Source organism: Pagrus major, chromosome 9 (assembly GCF_040436345.1).
Source record: "Pagrus major chromosome 9, Pma_NU_1.0".
Lineage (NCBI taxonomy): Eukaryota > Metazoa > Chordata > Actinopteri > Spariformes > Sparidae > Pagrus > Pagrus major.
In genome coordinates, this window is record NC_133223.1 from 29975743 (window position 1) to 29997073 (window position 21331).

At 43.5% G+C, this 21331-nt stretch overlaps 1 protein-coding gene across 1 annotated transcript in view; it reads right to left on the reverse strand.

Moving 5' to 3' along the window:
* tns1b (tensin 1b) overlaps positions 1-21331 on the reverse strand; it is a 158429-nt gene that overhangs the window by 47165 nt on the left and 89933 nt on the right. The window contains 3 exon segments of the mRNA XM_073473289.1: positions 292-463; positions 4967-5016; positions 10194-10235. Coding sequence (XP_073329390.1) covers positions 292-463; positions 4967-5016; positions 10194-10235 — 264 coding nt within the window.

A 21331-nucleotide genomic window follows, 5' to 3' on the forward strand; every position in this document is an offset into this window, starting at 1 on the left:
TTACTTTTACAAAGCTTTTCCTTTAAACTGCGGGAAAGTTCCTACCTTTAAAATTTATCAAGAAATAAAGTAGCTAACAGTTTTATAAACAGCAATAACATCAGAATCAGGTGTAAACAGAAGTTACATAATCCCTCCGTTGTGTGAATCTGTGTGGGGAGATCAGCTGATGATTGGCTGATCTGAGCAGCTCTGATGTTCCTGCCTGAACGCTCTTTGCTTCGTTCATTTTGAGAGTTAATTGCTCTGTTCTTTGCTAGAAGCGCTCAGATGCAGACAGGAAGCCCGTACCAGATAGTTGTGTCCGTGTTTGGAGCGCAGCATGGAGGCGACCTCCCGCAGGTTGGCGGCGTAGCTCTGCTCCTCCACGCTGCTGGGGAAGGAGACGGAGATGATCCTCTCTGTGATGTAGATCAGGTCCAGCTCGTAGCTCTCCTCCAGGGCCTGCAGCAGACTCGCGCTCCTGCCGGGACAAACAGAAGGAGAAGCTTTTATTTGAACTGGACTGAGCAATTTTACATGTCGACGGCTTCGCTGTACAAAAACAGAGCTGCTGGAGGTGAATTTAATACCCAGAAGTAATGCAGCACATGTGATTTATACACATGTGGGTGTGTTTATCAGAGCAGCTAGTGTGTGATCAGCAGGACAGGACTGTGTTCATGTAATTTCATCATTTTCTATACGGCGTTTCAATCCCTGACCATAACTTACACCTTCTTATAAGTAAAAATGGTAGAAATGCAACAGAAATGATGGATACTTTTCTCTGTAGCTGCTCTTAATATGATCATTTTAACATTTCCAAAGTAAATATTATTTTCTAATAATCTTCTAGTGGAAATACACAGCTGATGTCATCGCCCCGTGATTCATTCCTGTGATTTAGGACACTTGTTTCTTTCACACTGGCATCACAAGACGCTTCCTCCTGCAGTACGAGGACAGAATCTCAGGTTAGTCTGCACTTTAACCCTCGATCGTTCCACATCCAGAGATTCACTAATCTGGAGCCAAAGCATATAAAATCTGTGTGTTGACTTCAGGTCATGAGTGTCCTCACCACAGGAAAATACCATCTCAGAATCAGCTGAACACACGACACAGTGCTCGTCTTCAAGACTGCAAGAAACAAATAACCTAATATGGAAAAAGGCAACACACCACATAAATACCACAATCATTTTAATCCCGGAGGGGTTTCTGCATCAAGCACACGTTGTGTTGTTTGGCTTTGGGAAAATAGAGCTCGGAGAAACTGATTTAGTAGATAAACACGCCAGATTATGAAAATACTGCAGCATACCGAGGATTACAGTGTGTGTGTGTGTGTGTGTGTGCTGAACAGACCAAACAAAATGTGATGGTCATCAGTAGGGAAAAGTGTTTAGGTAGAAATTAGCTGAGATGTTATTGGACCAAGTCTGGTTTGTGTGTTGAAGGAAGGAAAGGAGGGACGGATGAAAAGGAGAAGGAAGAAGGAAACTAAAAATCTGTAATTTACTATTCATCTGCCCCGATGTAAAAACTTCCTGATGAATCTAGAGTCTAGAGTAGATTCTGACATTTATCTTATTATCATTTTGATTTGCATCGATGAAATTGCTTTGGAGAAATGTTTCAGATTTTTGGGACTCAACTTTGGTCCAGTAAATGTACAACAGGCAGCATAAAGACAGGGAAACATCGAGCCTGGCTGTGGTTATCATTTATATTTGGTTATTAGAAGCCAAACGGCTGTATGGCGTTCGAGTCACACCACTGGATATTTTTAAGGACGCCTGGACACATTTCCAGCTTCCTGGCAAAAAAGCCAGCTATTTTTCACAGGAAGTCGGACCATCTCCGACCAAATCAGGCATTTTAAGTCAAAGCATGATGTTTTCCTGACATTAGTTTTTGTGCCTGAACCAAACTAGAGCACGAGCTCAGAGACAAATGTAACGAATATAAAGCTGCAACTTAAAGAAACGTCTAACATTTATCCTGGTGATTGGATCGGCTCGCCAGCTGCTGGCTGTCACCATACATTAAACTGGATCGATATTTGCCAAAAGCACTTTCCCTTATATGATTTTTTTCTCTGATATGCCCTGGCTGAAAAATCCTTTTAACTGCATTCTTGGCTCGGTTGCGAGTGTGCCTGATGTAAGCCCGTGTGCTTCCTTTTTCCTGAGTCCATCACTTTGACTTCCAGAGCACCTGGAGGTCAATACGTCTCAACAGAGAGCAGCTGCTATTGTTGCCACTGAACTATTGCTGTGATTTCAAACAAAGAGGTCATAACTGATTTTTCATTTCGGGGCTGAACGACTCCTTAAGTGCCTGAGCTGATCTTGTCTTTTTAAAAATGTCCACTGAGAACATGCACTGTGAGATGAAGAGGTTAAGGGCGGGTGTCTGGCCCCTTAGCGCTCAGACTGCAGCATATTTCCCACATTTGTCAGCTGTGAGTGGCCCCAGAGGAAATTGCTCATATGTCTGGGAGAGACGATCTCTCCTGGTTCAACATACAAATACTGTAACCTGCTCTGTAGTGTACATCTGGAGCCACTCAGGACCTGCTTACTGGAAATTATTCATCTGTAGCGATAGAGGAGAAGCTGATGTGTCACACATGTTCTCTCTCACGTGTCGCTGCGAACATGTTACTTATTTTTCTTTTCGTGTGTTTTTTATGTCCCTGATTTTTCCAAAACTTGTCTGTTTTGATGGTTTCTTTTATCTGCATCTCTCTCATTCTTTCCTTTTCCTCGTCTGTTTCTCCTTCCTCCTCCCTCTCTGTCTCTGCATATCTATGTCTCGGGCCTCTGGGTGCAGTCAGGGCCGATATAGACCTGTGGTTTGGTCCGGTTCCAGATCCAGCAGCATGCGCTGACCGGCCGAACGCCAACCTGCTTCTCATCAGCTGCATAGATGAAGCGATTGCTTTTTTTTTTTTGTCTGCACATCTCATTGGACCAATGACGCATTATCTCCACACGCTCAATTTCAGCGCTGCAGTGATCTCATTTGCGCATTTGGACAAACACCAACTGTGAAGTGGGAATGTTTTATCAGGAAACCTGAGATATGGAGCTGTAAAAAATCTCTCCAGATATTTTTTTGTCATAAGAAAGATAATAAAAGGGAACAAGGAGGACTTCTGTCTTCCATTTTAAAATACTGCGAGCCCTCCTCGATCCACAGATTGTGTCATCATTCTTTCACACACCTCCAGCTTCTCACGGCCTCCAAGGTCAATCATCAGTCTATATCAGACTCAGTACTTGGATTGGACTGATGGTCTTTATCAGCACAGTTTGTCAAAGACACATGAGACCTATTCTTCCTGCACAAAAGACGTGTGATTAACTCCATATTCATACCTAAAGCTGCACTGATGATTTGTGTTAATAAAGCCTGAAAATGACGACGTATAATGTGAAAGTGATCTCATAACGACAAAACCGTACAACTCTCAAAAATGTTTGGCCGTTTTAGCTCAATGTTTTGGTGTTTCCAACGGCAACAAGCTCAGAAAAGGCTCCAATAAACAAACTGTACACTTCCTGTCCAGCACCTCGAGGGATAGAGAGAAAGTTAGCGACTAGCTGACTCTAGCGTAAATGTCAGTGGAGCGTTGGAGGACGAAATGATCCAATAGGAAAGTGAATATACGACAAAGGTATTTTTTTTCCCTAAAATGTTTGCCATAAAAACTTCACAGGCTGATAAAATGTTTAAAAGTGTTTACAGCTTGTTCAGCAGCCCCAAAGTGACCAGAAAATAATAATATTATAACTTATTCCAAAGAACAAGGCACCAACTTGAAGCCATTAACATGTCAAAAGCAGCTTCAAATTTCAGGTCCTTTTTGCACATTTGCTTCACCGAGACTCGACTGTGTCTTAATGTGACCTTTCAAATTTGAGTTTCTCGATGTATTTTGGAGATGAGATGTAAAGATCGGACATGTAGTGATCTCAGTTTCAACATTTAATATCGTGTTACCTTGTGTTGGTTACGGTTACGTTTTACACAGTGTCCCAACTATTTTGGAATCGGGCTGGTAACATGCAGTGAAGCACCTTTGCAAACCGCTATGATCAACTCACTTATCATACGAATGCCTCTGAAAGACATTTTTAATGACATCATATTTTTAGCATCCTGCAGCACATCAACAGATAAAAACGTATCTGTACTAACTGATCATGTCTGGACCACTAATTTGATTGGATACATTCGTTCAGACATGAGAGACAACAGTCATATGACTTTTAGAAAGGCTTTTGATTTTTTTCATATGGATGTAAAATTACACTCTGCATGTACCCACGTATCACATGCTGAACTGTTTTCATAACCCTGTATCGGCTCTTTGATTGGCTGAGAGGGGAATCAAACTGTCAGTCAGGCCTCACTCAGAAGAAGTGTTGTGGTGTCGAGTTTTACACATTAATTACACAACTGACAACATCTGTGACTCCCCGAGGACCGAGGTGAGAGGGGCTGAACACCAAATATCTTTGTGTCCAACAAAACAGTGTGAGGTCCGGTTCAATGGCAGGGCATGCTGCTTCGTTAATTCCCCTGGTCGAATCAGCAAATATCACATTACAGCTACGCTCTTTTTTATTTCAAGAGCTTCAGAGGAAGGAGGAGTCTTTGTCTCACTTCCTTCTTTATCTGTTTGTCCTAAAATTATTCAACTGATAGAGTCCAAGAAAGCCTTTTAAGGAAGAGAAGAAGAAGAAAAGAGAAGAGGAAGAGGCAGAGGCAGAGGAGGAAGAAGAAGAAGAAGAAGAAGAAGATGAAGAAGAAGATGAAGAAGATGAAGAAGAAGAAGAAGAAGAAGAAGAAGACGAAGAAGAAGAAGAAGAAGAAGAAGACGAAGAAGAAGAAGAAGAAGAAGAAGAAGACAAAGAAGAAGAAGAAGAAGAAGAAGAAGAAGACGAAGAAGAAGAAGAAGAAGGGCTCTTACCTGGATGGTCTGCGCCGTGACTCCACACTCTTTGAAGATTTTGTTGAGCCCTGCAATACACAAAGACAGACGGTGAGTTCAGGTCGTCTTTACTGAACCATTACATGCACCTTTAGATGGTGTTTGGTATATACACCATGTGAGGGGGGGGTCACATGGTGCCCTCACACAGCAGAGCAGAGACGTCCTTGCAGAGGAAGCATGTCTGAAGCTGATGGACTGTTTGGCTCCACTCTGCCTCGGCCGCCTCGCCTCCCCCTCAAACCAGCCCGGGGAGGGGGTCAGAGGTCATGTGGACTTGCTCACTCCCCTGATGTGTGCGGGTCACATGTACACAGGAGGGGGGTTGTTATCCATCATCATCCATTAGATCAGATTGGCTGGCTAACCACCGGTGTCCAGAGCACCGCTGGATGAGTTTCAGGCCGCTCGGCTCTCCTGCAGGACCGCCTGACTGTCTGCCAGTGTGAACACATATAACAACATCCAGTATATGTGTGTGTGTGTGGTTTAACATGTGAGCGGGCCTCCTTTAGTTTGTTATCACAGCCCGAAAACAAACATCTCAGCAGCTTTTACCAATATGTGACCATTTTGCTTTTATTTTGCACTGTTCTCATTGTGAGTAATATGTAAAAATCACAAGATAGTTGTAAAGAAAATGTGAGAAAGTTTGAGAACTTCTTGCCCTGTATGTGGTCATTTCTCTTGTGCTAGTGCTAGCCAACTAGCAAGAAAGATGAACACACTTCTGCAACTGAGTCTTTGGGCTCCATCAGCGTCCCAACTGTAATTTCCTGACCTTGAGATTCTCTTTGCCGAGCGTACTCCCAAGCAGTTGGGAGGTTCGTTCAAATAAGGCATCAGAGAGGACTGAGAGAGGATATCTCATGCTGTATCCAAGCGCTCCTTGGATGATCCCGAGTTCAGAAGTTCTTCTTCCAACTTTGGTGTGTTCGTGTTGTGTCAAGTAGGAATGTGCTGAAACATGGCGGACGATGTAAACATTTTGTGGGTCCGAAACTCAAGTCTTGCTGTCAACGTGTTGTTTAGATGCTCTGAGTGATAAAATGCAAAACAACTTCTTTTCGACACGATGCACATGAACACACCGGAGTCGGAAGAAGGACTTCCCAACTCTGGAAATGGCACCACCCGAGGAGCACCTGAATGCAGCGTTAGCCACGGGGCCAAGCATTCCTATAGTTTGATTGTTGATTGATTCACAAACTGGTTGAAATTGCGTTGCCTGGCAACTCTTTGAGGTGCTCGCACACACACGAGCACAAACACAGATATAAACAGTTTCCTCGTGTTCTTTTCTTTCCCAGCAAATCCACTTTATCTCAACAAATTACAGGCACCATTCCTTTGCTCCATCTAACATCCAAAGTTTTCACATGAGTCTGCGGCCCGACTGAGGCGACACAAAGCAAAAAAAATTCCCCCATTTTCTGCCTGAGCTTCGGCCTAAACGTTTCAGTATGTTGTGAGGGGCTGAGAGTCGCCGGAGGAGGACAGAGATGAATGAGCGGAGAAACGACCTGATAGAGAGCGTCCAGAGGCTGACGCAGAGCGGGAAGAGGGTAAAGAGTGCTTCTATAAGTGGAGCTGTGAGACATATTGTGCACGAAAGTAAAAAAAAAAAACTCTGAGATGATCAAAACATCAAGTAAGGTAAACATATCCAAGAAACGCCGCCAACGCGCATTACGTGGTGCCACCAGCTCAGGCAGCATGCAAACAAACATCTTAAATTACAGACTGGGAGAGAGCTTGGAGGAGATGGTGTTTATATTGTGCAGCGGAGATGGCAGTTAATTCATAGTTTTTGCTTCAAATTAGTCTCAATTGGAGTGCAGAGCGTTTTATGGGCCACAATATTTAAGTTGAAGTGCAACCATGTGGGGAGAATCAAAGCCGGTAATAAGACGAGAACTTTCTCTGCGGTCACATTGATGTTTCTGTCATTGAGAAAGTGAAGTGACTCTATGAATGGAGACTGAAGTGTTCTAACGATCAATAAACAACAGAAAACTAAGTTATTGTGTTTAAATCAGACGACATTCGCTCCTGAACATCACACGATCTACACCTAAGACCTGTTTCTCTCCTTTGAGAACTTGTGTTGGGAAGAACGGGGGGGAGGCGAAGTAGCTGGTGAGGAGGAGGAGGAGGAGGAGGTGGGAACTGGAGTGGGGGGTCCAGCGGGCCTGTTTCCAGATGAAAACCATCTGTGGAGGTTGACTTTACAAGCAGGCCATTCAAATTAACCATCTGAGAAAGAGCAAGGGAGCGGAGGAGGAAGGGACCGAGGGAGGGAGGGAGGGAGGAGAGCCGTTGGGGGCTGGTAAAAGTCTGCGAAGGAGACGAGAGAAGCGAATCCAAAACAAAGAAAAAACACAAGAGAAGTTTGAAGCTACGGCTACATCCATCGCCTCCGTCGCGTCCTACCTTCCTGAAAAGGTGGCCCGTGCTCCATCGCCAGGCCCCCCTCAGAGAGGAGAGCCGCCTTCTCAAAGACCCTCCTCGGTCCATCTTTCCAGAGAGAGCTCCCTCAGCCTCTCACTGCTTTCTGTCCGGCAGTGAACTTTCCTCTGAGAAACCTCTCCCTTTTTCTCCGACGGCGAAAGAAGAAGAAGAAGAAAAAAAAAGAGGAAAACACCCAAGGGCTCTATTTTGGGCAGCTGCCTGCAGCGGGCCACTTCATGCTCCAGCTCAGACCGGACTCCTCCACAGCGCTGCTCGTCTCGTCCTTCTGTCCGCTCTCTGTTCTCTCCCTCTTCCCTTCCCTCTCTCAGTCTGTGGCCACCCTCCCCCTCCTCCCACTCAGCCTCCCATCACGTTATCTCCCCTCATATTCAACTTTTCCCTCCTCTTTCTGTCTCTGTGAGGCGAACATGTGGGGTCTGATGCACGTTTGTACACAAAAACACACTCACGCATTCATCAGCTGACTGTACCTCCTATAAAAGTCTTCTTCTGACATGAGGACAGTTGTTTCTTCTGCACTTCAAGGTTCTTTGTGTTAAGAATATAATGGAAGTATTGAGTAGTCGGCACTTTATTTATTTCCTGTCATTTTCATGCCTTTCTGGGACAAATACAAGAAGTAGAAGAATCACAAAGACTGAGCAAATCCTCGAGGAAGTTCATTCAAGAAATATGCACTTTTTTGAAACGCTGTACCCTTTGATCCTTTACAAAACTACCTTCTGATTTAAGAACACCACCAAAATTGTAATGTCTACGTCAAGAAGTAAAACAAACACGAGTCAACAAAGTGAAGAGGTGGAGGAACACCGAGCCCACTGACGTAGAAACAGATCCAGTGAAGCGAGAGCGGCTCATGTAGTCATGAGACAAAATCCTCCCGATGCTCCGAGGCGCGGCCAAACATCTCCCCGGACGTCACAGCGTAACCACACAGCGAATGCCCGTGACCAGACAGTAGCAGCTGCGCTCACAGGCAGACACAAACTCATGCATTTACCCTCCAACACATTCATAATCAGTGTGTGTTTCAGGCTCTGCCCGTTAGTTAAGGTGCAGACTAAATTACGACCTGAGACCGACTGAGACTCCTGCACAGCTTCATAACAGAGGCTGAGAAGCTGGAGCTCTTCTGTACTACACTGTGGCAGAAAACTGAAGAATAACAGAGGAAATGCCAATAAAAGCAGAAACACACACACACAGATACACACACACTGGTGCAATTGTGTTTATTTTGGTCCTTGTGGAGAAAGTGGGTACTTGGCTTTGGGTGGTAACTCTAAATCGGTTACTCGATCCTTCCTTTCCCAGACAAAATACAACTCGCAGGAAGTTACATCATAGACGACGAGCGCAGAGTCCAAAGCAAACGTGTACAGTGTACACACACTGAGGAGAGAGTTATTACTCTGCAGCAATGGACTTTTTATTAAAGTTTCATCAGTATTTCTTCAAACAAACATGTAGACCGAAGGGTGATATCACAGAATTAGTCCAGTGTGTCTCATTATCCGTCAGAACCTGCAGCGTCTGGGCTGAGATCCAATATATCCACGGTAAAAAACCCAAAGCAGGAGTGATGTATGGAGTCAAACCATCTATTATCCAGGAGGAGGTTGAGATGGATGGTTTGGTAAAACACACACAGGAGATGGCTGTTCATGTCCAGTGTGAAACAAAAGCTCAAGTTATTTAAATTTACTAATATAGTTGAATTACGTACGTAACCCGGCCAAACTACTGGTGTACAACGAAAGGACTGAACATAAAGAAACATAAAGTTTCAATATATCAGCGGTTTGCAGAAACGTACTTTGGGTTGTCATGTGCCATGTTTTCTTTCCACGTGTGAACATTATCGTCTACATGTGAGAAAAAACCTTCATAAATTCATATAATTCAAATATATAAATGTAAATGCCTCATGTAAGAGTTTTCATTCATATGTGCAAAAAACAACACTTAACATGCTAAAATGTTCACATGTAAAAAGGCACATTTTGCCTTTGACACTTTGGTCAGTGTTGTGTCTGTCTGACTTTGGTTCAACAGTAACTAAAACCTGTTCACTTTGTTGCACTTGTGGACCTTTGGCACTCTGCCGCTGACCTCCACCTTTAACCTTCCTGTGTGCATGTGTGCGCTGCGGGAGGCACTGACAGAAAACTTTGCATCACGTTACGCTGCACTGACAGATCTATCAGCTCACGAATCAGCAGCTAATCACACGGTGTGATGCCCTCCGTGTCTCCAGTCTGGGGAATGAGTCTGATGGGAGCAGAATGAGCTGTTTGCAAGAAAAATTCCAGATCGTCTTGTTTTATTACTTGTTTTATTACTAGTACTTATTATGTACTTTACTTCATTTTGAGTCAGCCATCACAGAGAAGAAAAAGCTGGTACTTTGTGTTTCATGTGATCCTTGATATGTGGATTTTTTTTCTTTGGGAACTCCCAATTGGGCAGTAAATTGGATTTATACTGGATAAGACCGGTCCAAACTGCCAACAGTAAACAAAGAGGACTTCCTGTGGACACCCGTACTTCAGGACTCTTTCATGTATCAAGTATGCCTCCAAAGTGATTCTCTAAATCATTTTATTGATAAAAGTTGCAGCTGTTTTAAGTTGTCATAGAGCAGATTCATCAACTCCTTTAATTCAATGATCTAAACAAAGAAGATAAAGAATGAACCTGCTGTTTAAAGTGAAAAGAGAGAAAAGAGACTCACCATGGTGTCTACATGTTTGAGAGGGAGCTCGCTGCTCGGTGCCTGCACAGAAAACACAGAGAGGAAGAGAAGGTGAGACCAATACATGCAACACTTCACACCTGCAGAAACTCAACACCACGTTACGTTGCGTTGTGTCACCTCACACCATCTCCTCTCACGCTGTGTGGAAGCTACGCTCAGTCAGCGCCATTCTTTGCCCTAATGTGGCCTGGAGCAGAGCGGGGCTCCACCTTGAATGCGTGGGACCATCTATAATCCCTCTGTGCAAATATTTACACAAAGAGACAGGGCTACTTCCATTAGCCAAGACCGGAGAGTCCATCCGTGGAGCTCTCTTTTTCAGCGCCATATACAGCTATGACCAGAGAGAGAGAGAGAGAGAGAGAGAGGGGGGAGACAGGATCCAGCCAAGAGAGACAGGAGGAGGGAGAGAAGAAAGGGGACAGAAAAAAGAGGGAGGAAGAGAGGGACAGTGGGGACAGAAACCAGGAAAAGCTAAGACAGATGGACGAGCAGGCTCGGGGGGTAAAGATGAAGGTAAAGAGAAGTTCAGAAGAAGAAGAAGAAAACATCAGAGACATCGATGATGTCATGAGCTTGTTTGGGCTTGGCTCACCGCAGACTACCACACATGCACAGATGTTACTAAATGAAGCTTAAAATATTCAGGCAAGCGGTATAGAAGACATCAGTCATATCTATATGTAGCAGGGAGGGAACGCTGCTGCTCTAGTCTCAGCGAGGACGCAAAGCACTTTGAAACTCAAGTCAGCATTCATCCATTCACATACACTTCTATGCACCGGTGGCAGAGGCAGCCACCTGCTCGTCAGGAGGGATAACCATCCACACACCGATGGAAGAGCCACCGGGAGCAAATGGGGTTCAATGTCTTGCCCGAGGACACTTACATAAAGACTGCAGGGGCCGGGAATCAAACCACGAACCTCTGATTAGTGGAGGACGGCTCTACCACCCGAGCCCCAGCCCAGTAGAGTAGTAGTTTTTTGAGAGATGTCACTCAAACAGGTGAAGAATGGTGCATTCACTAGGATCTATTTTCAGCAGTGGATTCATACAGAGTGGTGTAGTAATGAGTCCTAAAACCCGGAAATCTGTTTAAATTGAATTTTGGTTAAATGCCTGAAATAAGGTGTGTGGTTCCCTCAGGCTGAAGATATTTACACGCTTTGTTCTACGGCATAAAATACATCATTAGATGTCCCACAGTTTAATTATAAAGCTCTTAAATCCAAATCAAATCAATTCAATTTTATTTATACAGCCCAAAATCATAATCACATCGCCTCAATGGGCTTTACAATCCATCCATACAAGCTCTTACGTGTCTTAAAAACGGTGGTTGCTAACAGGTGGCTAAATGAGACTACAGAGGTTGTCGGGGACATCAAAGATGCTAACTTCCGGTTAAGCCTAAGAAAATACGTCATCCCTACAGCTCTCTATGATACAGCGGAGTAAGATATATCACACATTGGATACACATTGTTGGTTTAAGTCTTTTCATAGGTTTCGTTGAAGATAACAAAAAAGCAGCCTCTCACCAGATCCTTTAATGTTCAGAACATCCAAGGTTATTGCTGTTAAATGTTGGAAATTGTCATTTAGAAACACTATTCGTGGTGGAAGCCTCTACCATGTCAGTGACCAGTGGACAGTCCCACACAGAGAGCTGGGATGCGTCTGTCGAAAAGCTTCAGTGGAATATAAACAGTAAATGCAAAGGGTAAATTATAGTCTGTCTGAGCGGGGCCCCAGAATACAGACTCCAAACGCCCAGAGTAAACCTCACTCCAGCCTCACTCCAACCAGCGACAGACCAGAAACTCAACTTAACGTCAGATCCTAACTATTAGCTCTCTCTAAGTCTCGTTGTTAGGTGTGTGTAGGTGTGTTGTTGTACACCAGACACGTGGAAGAGAGAGTTACTGCCAGGAATGAAGGACGAGGACACACCAGACTGATGTTCGACTCTAAACGCAGACTGTGGATTTGCTCAGAGGCCAAAATTTGCCGCCGCAGGCATTTTCACACAAATAGACCCTATTGTGTGTCTTCTGAGAAAAACACACACGCAGACAGAGTGAGATATTCTAACATGTGTGTTTCCGCTTTGTGCAATTGCAGCCAGATGGTCGGAGTGTGCGTGTGTGTGTCAGTGTGTGTGTATTGTCGTTGGGACTAATTCAGAGAGCATGAGAAAAGCCTGGGAAGTTGTGTATCAGCAAAATAGTCCACAGAGGAAGTATTTGCAGTTTCTCTTCAAAGGAAACATTTGAAGGGGAACACTGAGGAAAAGTATCAAAGACTTTTTTATTTCATCACGACAATTCTTGCAAGCCGTGCACAATAAATCTCTATCTGAGCTAAAAATTCAAAGCCTTGGCTTTTATAGACTGTACATTTCATGGACTCAAACCATTAAATGGTTTAAAACTTTAAAAAACCCTCTACGCCAACTCAGAATTTGCAGTGTCACAGTCAGATTCAAGGTCAGTCCTCAGGGCTCAGAGCTGTGCTCACGGTGGAAACGGATGAACAGGCTGCTGGATGTGTGTGCGTTTATGTTCTGGTGAGAAAGATGAGACAGCGCTGCATTTACAAAGCTGACAGAAGAGTCAAAACCCCCCCACGGACACACTGACATCACACTTGGTCAACATATAGAGTAAAACTGTGAAATGTTGTGAGTCAACCCAGGACACAAAAGTCATACTTGAGTATCTAAGTAAAGTGAAATAAAACATATCCTACATTTCCAAACATCACTTCCATTTTTTCTTTGTTACTTCCACCCTTAAGGCCACTTTCCTTAGATGATAAATGACAAGTCGTGTGTTGCAAAAGCTGAATTAAAGATGTGGAAAATAATAAAACATAACTCTGTTTTTCATCACACCACAACTTTTCAAATGAATCAGATCACTTGATAATTCATCATCTCCATTTTTGTTATCATGTGCTGTTACTTCCTCCCCTCGTATGCAGATAGATTTTCTGACTCTTAGCACATCTCTAGCTCAGAGCGACGCCTTCACCTTGAGCCAAGTCAGCTGAGCATCATGTTGCATTTTGTTCTCACTAAGAGGAGCTAAATACAGGCCGTTCAGCGCCAACGTGGGGAGCAAAATAGTAACAGATGTAATAATAGACGGACAAAGAGTCAGACAAATCTTTGGTTAAAAGAAAAATAAACTCAGTATTTCCTGCTTTGTTGCTCAGAACTTTAACAGGTGCTCACAGCTGCGTTCTGCCAAAATTAATTGATACTGGCCTTGTCTGTTAATGTTTAACTGATCCGAACTGATCCTGGTTCTTATTGCCATGGTTTTTGTGATTATTTGTGTCGTTTATGTGACTTTGAAGTCACCAAAGTAAGTGGTGAGATTTTGCGAGATGGAGACAGCTGTTTAATGAAATAAACATGATAAGTCAGGATATTAGACAGGTTACAAACATGCTCCACATCTTTATCGCAGATTGTTTTGATGCTGATGTCTTCGATGTGGTCCGGGAGGTTGCTCAAGGGCACCACAACCAAGATAAAAAATAGCTTCTAAGTGCAATGTCTGGATATAACAAATTAACTCTTTGTTTTGCTCAGTTTTGCTGGCTAGTTAGCTGGTTTAGCGGCAACAGGAGCATGGTTATTGAATCTGTAATGTCTCTAAATTACATCAAAATCAGTTTCCTGTTATTGTGGAAAGACACAACACAGATAGGTGGTGCCAAAATTCAAGAACCAATTATTGTTTAGCTTTGTGAGACTGATTGCAAATGATCCGTAGTTCTGGTCCATGTGGGGTGGGAGTTGGAAAAACTGATCCAAGCAACTTTATGTGGAGGTAAAGCTAAGAGTGAGCGCTAATCATCCCTCAAACCAGAGAGACAACCATATGTGCACAACTACGGCAAGTGCAGTAGGTCAGTTTTGCTCCTTCCCTGCTAACATGGAAGTTTGTTTACAACTCATCACTCATGTTTTTGCACCATCTGACTCAATGAAGTAACCAGAGTTCCCAGACCCACAGATCCATTTAGCTGTTACTGGATGTTGTTATTCCTTCATTATATAATAAAAGAAGTAATAAACTGGAATTTCCCCTCCAGGATACAACTCCCAGATTATCCACTAACAAGCACTGATTATCCGAGTTAAAGTGCTTCTGTTTTGTTACTCATGTTCGAGTGTCCTCATAAAAACCGTCACGTGAAAACACACGACAGATGAGACAGCACGGACACAGCCACGTGTCTGCCTGCTATAAGTACAGCATATCAGTGTGACTTTCACCCGCAGCTCTTTATCTCTGCCAACACTGTACCATGTGCTTTTCTTTCACATGAGCACAGTGGCTCCTTTGACCAATTTACCAAATTACAGCCCCACTCCTTTAGGAAAGCAGAGGTAGCTAGCATCGCTGGGAGTTTCCCCCTTGAGTGGTGAGGATAAACGTAGCCCAAAGCAGAGCCTCGAGGGAAATGACCCGGGGCTAAATATACAGCCGTGCATCTTTAGAGCGCGAGACGCAGCCCGTTTGGCTCGGCCCAGCCAGCTCAGCTCAGCGTGGACAGCAGAGCGGTTAAAATCGGTGTTCTGGGTGTGTGAGTGTGGGTGTGAGACGACTGAGTGTTACTCTGAGAGAGGAAACAGCAGCATTGATTGTGAGTGTTGGAGTGATTCAGTGTTTGTGTTCAGGCAGTGAGCTCAGCAGGCGAAAACTGACTGAAGAGATAGATATTTGTCATAAAAAAGGATTTATCACCCTTAACAAGGCATCGTTCTGGCTTTAGATCTGGTAGCTTTAAAAAGCATAGTTACCCTGTAATATGGGCATTATACAGAATTTATTAACCTTAATAAGGCATAATTTTCTTAGCGGTCGTAGCTTTGAAAACGACTGTTAACTGATAATAAGCGTATAATAAATAATTTCTTAACATTAATAAGGCATTGTTGTCGCCAGAGCTTGATTTATGCTTTTGTGTTGTATCTACACCTGTGCACAGATACATTCCCTACGCTGTAGCCTGACGTGACCTTCCCCAGAAATGTAACTGTACAGTCGCAGCAATGGTGCTTGTGACCTATAGTTTCCCCAGTAAACACACCAACCTCTCCGGCTGTTGCAGTCCCTCCTGACCGGACGGCTGTTGCTTTTCTTGGGGTTTACAATCCTCTTCCAGAGCTTTTTGCTGCCAGAGTGTCTCTGGGTTAGGGAGAGCAGACAGGCCGGATTTCTGAAGGGTGCCCAGTGGCAAACGCTACCTTGTCGAAACCAAGACCTGTGTCCTAGCTTGGTGTTTGTGGAGGGGCAGCCCTTCATGTGTCCACTCTTCTGAGCCCAGAGACACGGCTGCAAGCCAATGAGGCCTGTGTGTTTACCGGGGTACCGCTGTATCACCACCGCCAGCAATGCAGACAAGCTAGCAGACATGTATAAATGCTACAACGGCATAGGCCATATGGCATGATAAAGTATGAATTAATCGTAATAAAGCAACATTAAAACTAAGGCTTTTATTAACATTCTCACACAAGTTTGACCGCCTTATAATCGAAAACATAAATGTGTTTGATGTTATTATTGTGAACACACATACTATAAGTCTTATTAACACTTATTAATCTTAATGAGCATCTTATGAGGGCCTAATCACCTATTAACTAACCCTTATTACAACAACCTCAATATAAAGCGTAACAAAACATTAATGTCTTTGAGTCTCTAGACACTGAATTCATCATTCATAGTTACACTGTATATGTTCCTGACTCTGTGCGTGTGATGTCGAGTTTGGCTCAGTGTGAAGTGACTAACCACACATGGGAACTCTACTGTTGTTCTCAGTGTTTATCCTTGAGTCTATATGTGTGTGTGTGAGTCAGAGCGAGGGTGTGTGCCGAATGCCACTCACCCTTTCCTCCCCCCCCCCCCCTCCCCCTCCTTCTCCCCGGACAGCCTTGTACATTTTAAGAACAATTGCCTTCTTAAACCCTAAAAAAACACACATCCTCTGGATTGGCAGCGACGTGGCTACGCACCAGCTCTACTCCTGTGTTTACACTGCATGTTGGAGAACGGCCCACACTGGGAGCTTAGCCGGTCTTAGATGTGCCTCAGTCTTTATGTGCTTATGTTTCAGCTAAGCTGCTGGAATGATGCAGAAACTTTTCATTTTACTTTGATGAGAAAAATGATGCAGCATTCCTCACCAGTAATGAAATGAAAAGATCAGAAGATATATGTGCATTTTCAAGCCGTGTTACACTAGATTATTATTAAAGGGGCCTAATCTGCAGAGAAAAAATCACATCACAGTTTCAACAGTGTACAGTCATGCCACAGTGAATACTCCCAACATAGTGGGCAACACAGACAGCTGTGACTCAGGACACCTGTAGGGGCTCCTTACTCACATGTCCAACAGTGCCTTCTAGTGGTAAAAGACACAAACTGCAGACCTAGAGACTTCATGACATAATGATGGTTTACCTGAAGGTTTTGTCTTTTACAGTACAATTCATGAAATCATTTTAAATCTCAGCCACTGAAAACAGCAACAGCTATTTTGTCCCTCTGAGCAGCTGAAAGGTCTAATAATCTAAACGAGGCCCATTCCCTCTGTGACAGAGTCATTTGAGTTTAGGAAGTGGGTGAAAACTGTGGATGTATTTGTTTGCCTTCAAAGTAAAAGCACAGCTGTTTGGCAAGAGTCTTAACAAATGTTTTCCACACTTGTTGGCTGCCTAAAAAGGCAATCCTGCTCCACTGGAGCTGAAACCAACACAGAGCCAATTCTGAAAACGTGATGCTCGAAAATTAGAGGACAAATGGGCCGATTGCTGTCACCTGAAAAAGCTTTTAGTGTAATTAGTGCCCCAAACTCTTGGAATGATCAATAGTGTACCAGCCTATGGACAATTTAAAACCATGATCACCAACCTCCCTGCTTCACGCTGAAAAACAGGACAAAACACACATGAAAATCAGTAAAAACCAAAACTCAAAATCATTGTAAATACGGGCAACCTCATTGGTTCGTCGAGTTTAAATAAAGCATTCACACCCTCTTCTCTCTCAAGCAAAAAAAAATGTATGATTGATGACATTTTCAGGTATTTACAACCACACATTCTCCTCCCAGAGGAGAGAAACACCATGTCCTGAGGCTGGGCAGTAAGTGAAAATCAAAGACCATACTAAGGATAGTTTTCTGATGTTGATATAACATGATAAATGTATACAAAATGTTATGTAACATAATCAAATCATAAAACAAACTTTTTTTTTTAAATTACAAATTCTTTGGTATCATCGACAGCTGAATTTTGTAAAATCAATCACACAATGTGGTCATATGCATAACAAAACTGTAAATGTGAAGTTGCTAAACAATAATATTCACTTGTGGCTCAGCCCTACCACTCCATCAGTCTCAATAACACACACACACACACACACACACACACACACAGCTGTTCCTCTCTCATGCTCCGTGCTCCTTCATCTGCAGCGTTCACACAGCCGTGTCCCAGAAATGTAAACACGGTGCTGACGATGGAGGGGCTGTTGTGTATCCAGGGTTAGGGTGTACGTTTATTCCCGTTCCCACCCCCTCGGGGGTAGAGGGGGGCTTCTGACATGCCAGGGATCCCTCAGGACCACAGCAGAGGAGAGTGGACGGTCCTCGCTGTGGGAAAAACCCCTGAGCCGTCTGTGACCCTAAACCACCTCTGACTTCTCCGTGGTTCTCACCCCGCCTTGTCCTGCTCCCACTGATATGAGCGCTCGCACTGTTATGTAACCAACATGTGAGAGAGGAGCGAGTCTGAAGGCATCTGACAAGCAGATTTACTCCTTATGTGTGTGTGTGTGTGTGTGTGTGTGTGTGTGTGTGTGTGTGTGTGTGTGTGTGTGGAGAGAGGGTCTTCTAACACACACACCTGTTGAACTGAAGTCTTTCAAACCTTCTGCTTTTAATATTCAGACTCTGTGTATGTCCTGATATGGCAATAACAGAGAAATACTAGACAATTTCCCGTTGGGAAATCGCGAGAGTGGGCTGTGCTGCGCTGCATGTCTGTGTGTGTCTGTCTCTGTGTGTGTTTGTGTCGTCTGCCTGCCTGCCTGCCTGCCTGCCTGCCTGCCTGCCTGTCTGCCTGCCTGTCTGTCTGTCTGTCTGTCTGCCTGCCTGCCTGCCTGCCTGCCTAGCTGTCTGTCTTTCTGTCTGTCTGTCTGTCTGTGTGTGTCTGTCTCTGTCCGTTGCCTGCCTGCCTGCGTGTGTGTGTGATTTACATTGGAGTGAATGGAGCAGTTGAGAGCTACTCTTGTCGGTTAGAGGCAGATTTTTCGCGTCTTACGACGCGAAAAACTGAAAAAAATTTCCCATAAGAATGACTGGGAGGAGGAAAAAAAAACCTCGCAAATCTTCCACCTCCTTCAAACATCTCCTGGCAGATTTGCGAGGTTTTTGACCTCGTCCCATTCATTGCTTATGGAAAAGTTTTTCGCGTCTCACGACGCGAAAAATTAATATTCTGGAGAAAATAAGTAATAGCACACCTCGTCCGATCGAGCCACACGTGTTGATATATTTTTTGTTTGTATGGGCTCAACGGTGCGGCACGAGTTAAGCGCCGAAAGTTAGACAGAGTGAATATGAATTGTGTGTCTCTGCTGGCCCAGTTGATCTCGGTTGCTATGGCAGTGGTTGTCGGGAAGCCCTAGCAACGGCCTGTGACCACAGCTGCGGTCTGTGACAGAGCTGATCTGAGAGTGACTTTTGGCTCAGAAGCAGGACTTCAAACTACTGCTATATCTTCAAAACCAAACATGATATCAGCAAAATTTCTTCACCATCAAGCCAGAAAGGCCTTAAAGAACACAGCCATAATTTTTTGTGGTCCTAGCTTCTAAAATGTGGTAATAAGAGCGAGTTAAAAACAGGTGCAGTTTGGAAAAATCCTGGAAAATCCTCCTCCTGATTAACATTGGAGTAAATGGAGCAGTTGACAGCTACTCTTGTCGGTCAGAGGCAGATAAATGAAAAACCGTAAATCCCACAGAAAAAGTTGACACATTCTGAGAAAGAAGACAAGTGTGGCTACATTTTGGTGAAAAAATTACTGTCCTACTGTGAAATTTGTGGCTGTAGTCATCAGAGAAAGACAAAAGTTGTGAGAGTTTTTCTGAGTCTCCCCACACTCTGTCAGCAGGCTCTGCACGAACATTCCGCAATACACACCCATTATAAACTCCAGATTTCTTCCAAAATCGCTCACCGCTCACCAAGGGTCATAGGTCAAAAACGAAACATCGTGCGAAAAAACTTCAAATACAACTTACATAGACAAGACCCGTGGCTACGTTTTAAAGTTCGAATGGAGTTTCTAGGTGAATGTGGGGCAGAGCGGGAGATGTTTGAAGGAGGTGGAAGATTTGCGAGGTTTTTTTTTCCTCCTCCCATTCATTCCTTATGGGAAATTTTCCTTAGTTTTTCGCGTCTTACGACGCGAAAAATTAACTTTTGGAAGATAAAAATAATAGCACCCATCCCCCGATCGAGGCGCATTTTTTGGTATATTTTTTGTTTGTGTGCGCTCAAAGCTGCGGGGTGAGTTAGGTGCCGAAAAACAGGGAGGAAGAATAATAAAAAAGAGGCGCGGGGAATAACAGTAGTGGGCTGTGCTTCGCACAGCCCACTATGGACACCTATAGCTTTGCTATAGAGGTGTCCATAGTGGGCGTGCGAGCACATCCCACTAATAATGAAAAAATAACAGAGAAAAAAACAAAAAAGCTATTGTGCAAGCCTTATCAGGTCGACTGTACTTCATCACTTCACTATTGTTTTCATTTCTTCGGCCTGACTGAACTTGTGCATGTGAAAAATGAGATATTCTCCATATTATGCAATCATCAATTCATTATAATAACAGTCAATTATGTATGTAATAGAGTTAAATGACCGAATAGGTTGTAAGTCAGTGCATTTCAAACTGCTGTTACAAAAATGATTCTTCTGATCAGCTGGTTAAGATCCTGCTAGGTCGCGCTAGAGAAGAAAAATTGCCGCTCGTTTATCTTTTTTCACTTTTTCCTTCATGTTCATTCGAATGCATCAAAACAGCAGCTCTTCTTCTTAATGTTGTGAGACCAACTCTTTACACACGTCAGTAAACGTATGTGTGAAATGCACCTTTGTACAATCTGCAGCTGTCTGCAATGTGGTGCGAACAAACTTTAAGAGTATATAAGTTCACAGGAAGGTTTGGAGCTAACGGCGAATGTCTTTATTTTTCATATAGGTAACCTTATGCTTGCTTTTCGATCCTATGTTTACTTATTTTTGCATATTATAGGACTTTTGCATTTGCAGGTATATAGTATAAACCAAATCAAAGTATGGAAGAATTTAATTTAAGCCTGATGGTGGCACTAGGGTTGGGCGTTACATTATAATTCCCGCTCACCACGCTAATGATCTGTTCTTCCATGAAACCCAGTTTGTTTAGTTCACCTGACACTAGTGAAACAACTAATGAAAGAGGCTCTGTATTTTCCTTATACCCCCAAGCTTCTTTAGTCCAATAAATAAAGGAAATGGATTCATAAAACATAAGGAAATGAAGTATCCTTTCATCTGTTTTTCCTTATAAAACAGAAAAATACAACTATAATCCTTCTGGACTCAAGTTTCTCTCTTCACCAAATTAAAACAAGCTTAACTGCCTTGCTAACTCATCGTTAAACACACATCATTCCTCGACATAAACAAAGTAAAACTCACCAAGACTGTCGTGATTAGTCGAGACTGATTTGGCGATCAGTCATTGAGACTCAGCCTCGAGGCACTGTCGACGTTTGGACTAAATTTCGTGGTAATGAAAGGAATTTGCAACTGAGAGAAAACTCTTTTATATTCTATCTGAGTGTGACAAATATCAGCCCTCTACTTTCTTCTTCTCCAGCACTTTTTACTAAAAGAAACAACTTGAAAGTGAAAAAAGGAAACCACACCAAACTGCGTGGGTTGATGAGTATAAGGAGGAGGATGTTGGCATCTGATTACTCCAGTTGGGAAAGCCTGACATAACTAAGCAGCTGAGG